The sequence below is a fragment of the Haliotis cracherodii genome, unplaced genomic scaffold, assembly GCF_022045235.1.
Source record: "Haliotis cracherodii isolate W230 unplaced genomic scaffold, xgHalCrac1.p SCAF_20, whole genome shotgun sequence".
In the NCBI taxonomy this organism is placed as follows: domain Eukaryota; kingdom Metazoa; phylum Mollusca; class Gastropoda; order Lepetellida; family Haliotidae; genus Haliotis; species Haliotis cracherodii.
This window is the reverse complement of record NW_027266276.1, coordinates 16,849,561-16,852,250: the sequence shown is the minus strand read 5'-3', so window position 1 is coordinate 16,852,250 and position 2,690 is coordinate 16,849,561. Positions and strand designations below refer to the sequence as shown.

Here is a 2,690-nt window from a genome sequence, read left to right as displayed (position 1 = left end):
TTCATAGGGGAGAGCTATGTAGTTTGGTGTTCAGTAGTATGCTTGTAGGGTGCAATCATAGCGTGTGTATCATAGCAGCCATCAGACTGCCTGGCTTTACGGGAGTAGGTATCTGTGTTTTCAACAATCAAGTATGTAACCTGAGAGAAAATGACTTTTATGAGAAACAGAGCGTGACACTTGTATGAGGTCAAGATCAACGAGCTTTTGTTGCACATTCGCCTACTTAAAGAAATACTCGACACATATGTTAATAAAACGATAAATATTTTATTCAAAACACTTCAGTACAAGTTGAAATGTGACATGATAAAAATATGGCATGTCGACTGATGAAAATGTTCGTGAGCGCTGAATATTCATCTTTGGACAAAAGCCGACTGGATCGCGTGCTCGACAACAAAAACATGCGCTGTAATCCGTAAGTCGTATCACAGATAGAAAAATATGACGTCATCAGTGGACGGAAAGATGGATATAAGGCCGGTTGACAGACGAGGAACACACTTATTGCCGGGCCATCGCCTGTTGTTGGCCCCCACGATCCAGTGCATCTACTTCCTGTAAAAGAAATTGGTGAAGATTTTGAAACAAACACATACATGCCAAGAAAATAAGGCCCATGTCCATGTTTCTCACGGTCTGTTATTTTGTTTGTGATATATCATAACGCCAAATCGGATCCATTTGAACGAGCAATAAATAGTGAGTTCATGACAAAAACTATCGATGTATCCGTAGTTCGTGTCAAGTGATGATAAAATGTATTACTTGGAATTTGAGCACGATTTTATTTTTGACTCAAACTGCTTCCCGGTTATTTCTGACAGAAAACATCTTTTCACGGTCACAACTCCGCTATATTGTATAATGTTAGCCCGTGCGGACCAGGGCTTTATAAACAGGCATGTCCCTTGGCTTCAAGAATCGTCTCACAGTTGTTCCAAACTACATGTTTCTCGCGTATTAATGATATGATTCTAAACCATTGTTTTTAATTTGAGGTTTATCTTCATTCACATACAAAAACACTATATTTTAAATCACCTAATATGTTCCTTGTGCGACAGTTGAAGCAACGCGTTATGTACCTATTTTCATTTCACAGATTAAATCAGTTTCAGTTATTAATTGTTTTAATAATATCAACTTATACGTTGACAAGTATTCTTTGTAGTTACCATATCAGTAATGGTATGTCAAACAAATAAACCTATACTGTTCTGTTCTGAATGTATAACAATACTTATCAGTGAAATAGTAAATTATGTTGCTATTGGATATATCCTTAGACACAAAGAAGGATCATATCCACTCAAGCTAGGGACATGGCGTGATTGATACATGCTGATCCATAGCAACGAGTAAACAAAAGAGAAACACCTGACACTCTATCAAAGGGACACACTACTATTAAAGTGTGTGTGAAACCCCGCCTCTGTGCAGCTAGCCATACCGTACGCTTAGATATTTGTAGTTGCAAGGTCACATAGCCAATCCTATTGAAATTTACTGAGCTTACCTTGCATACAAGTCAAACGTGAAAATATTAACAGTTTTTGAACAACTTTCAAAAAGTTAATGCTATTACAGTCATTACCGCATTAAAAACCGTGGTACACAGGTAATGTTTTTATCCTGGTTGGGCGTGTTGCGTACCTTCCTACCAATCTGTCCGCTGATTGGGGCAGGCACGTCCTGTGTACATGCTACATTACTGTCAGAGTATGGTTATGATGATAATGATGAAGACGATGATGTTGTGAATCCTTCTTACCTGTGCTTCTTGTATGATTGAGCAGATGCCACAGAACCAGTGCATGATACAATCGTTACAAAATTCGCCCTGAAATACGAATGAAATCAAACAACGTCCAGACCATGTCAACATACATTGTCCTTGATTACATGTATACATCTTCGTATCTGCAATAGCTGCATAAAGTAAATTGTCAAATCAAATTAGCATTCGGGAATTTCGTTTTAGTTCCAAATCATGTTGAAAAGAATCTTTGTTGCAACTGATGTAGATTATTGAAACGTTCCTTCGACTGCGATGAAGAGAAGTGTTTAAAACATATACACAACTTCCACAGTGACATACTACCTGTCCATCGGGACCTAATGATGATTATGTATTAGTGTGTAGTTGATTAGAAAACAAACATTGGAAGAAGAACTAATACATTGTCTAAGAGTATTTCTCTCAAGATCACTTCCTTGAAAACAACATAACATTGTTGTTTCTTGACTATTGATTTCTGATGTTTATTATGTTTTGGTGATATATAGTGAATTACCTCAGAACATAGCGCTATTGGCGCACTTGCTTCTGTGTAGCGCTAAACTGTACATACACAAACACACCTTTACAAAACTTCTGACTGATTTTGTTTAATTTACCTCGATTCCTTTGCTTTCCCTGACCTTTGCCCTGGTTTTGGCTCTTGTGTAGATACCGATAGGTCCCAAGATGCTTAAACATCCATAGGTACAGCAGCTGTCACCAGTTTTCTCTGCGATTTTTCCTGCGGTGTAGCAGGGTAAGAAATAGGTTATTATGCATAATCCGCAGTCATTGAAACAACCAAAGAGACCGTTTGACCACTCGCCCATGCTGATGATGTGTTAGACTCCCAACACCGTGCCAGGTATTCCGGTATGTCTGAATGTCTTGCTTGTGGGAGGTA

The 2,690-nt window shown here is 38.4% G+C and overlaps 1 protein-coding gene across 1 annotated transcript; it reads right to left on the bottom strand.

Annotated features, from left to right (window-relative positions):
- Positions 1-250: 250 nt before the first annotated feature.
- On the bottom strand, positions 251-2,690 carry LOC139470143 (uncharacterized). The gene is made up of 3 exons (XM_071252442.1): positions 2,404-2,690; positions 1,778-1,846; positions 251-561 (listed from the first exon to the last, which is right to left on the bottom strand). The coding sequence occupies exons 1-3, from the start codon at positions 2,614-2,616 to the stop codon at positions 508-510; spliced, it is 336 nt and encodes a 111-aa protein (XP_071108543.1). The 5' UTR covers positions 2,617-2,690; the 3' UTR covers positions 251-507.

Coding starts and splice junctions, on each gene's coding strand:
- LOC139470143 (XM_071252442.1), bottom strand. CDS start 2,616: ATGGGCGAGTGGTCAAACGGTCTCTTTGGTTGTTTCAATGACTGCGGA. Junction 1,847..2,403: donor GGGAAAGCAAAGGAATCGAG/GTAAATTAAACA, acceptor TTCGTATTTCAG/GGCGAATTTTGTAACGATTG. Junction 562..1,777: donor CAATCATACAAGAAGCACAG/GTAAGAAGGATT, acceptor TTTCTTTTACAG/GAAGTAGATGCACTGGATCG.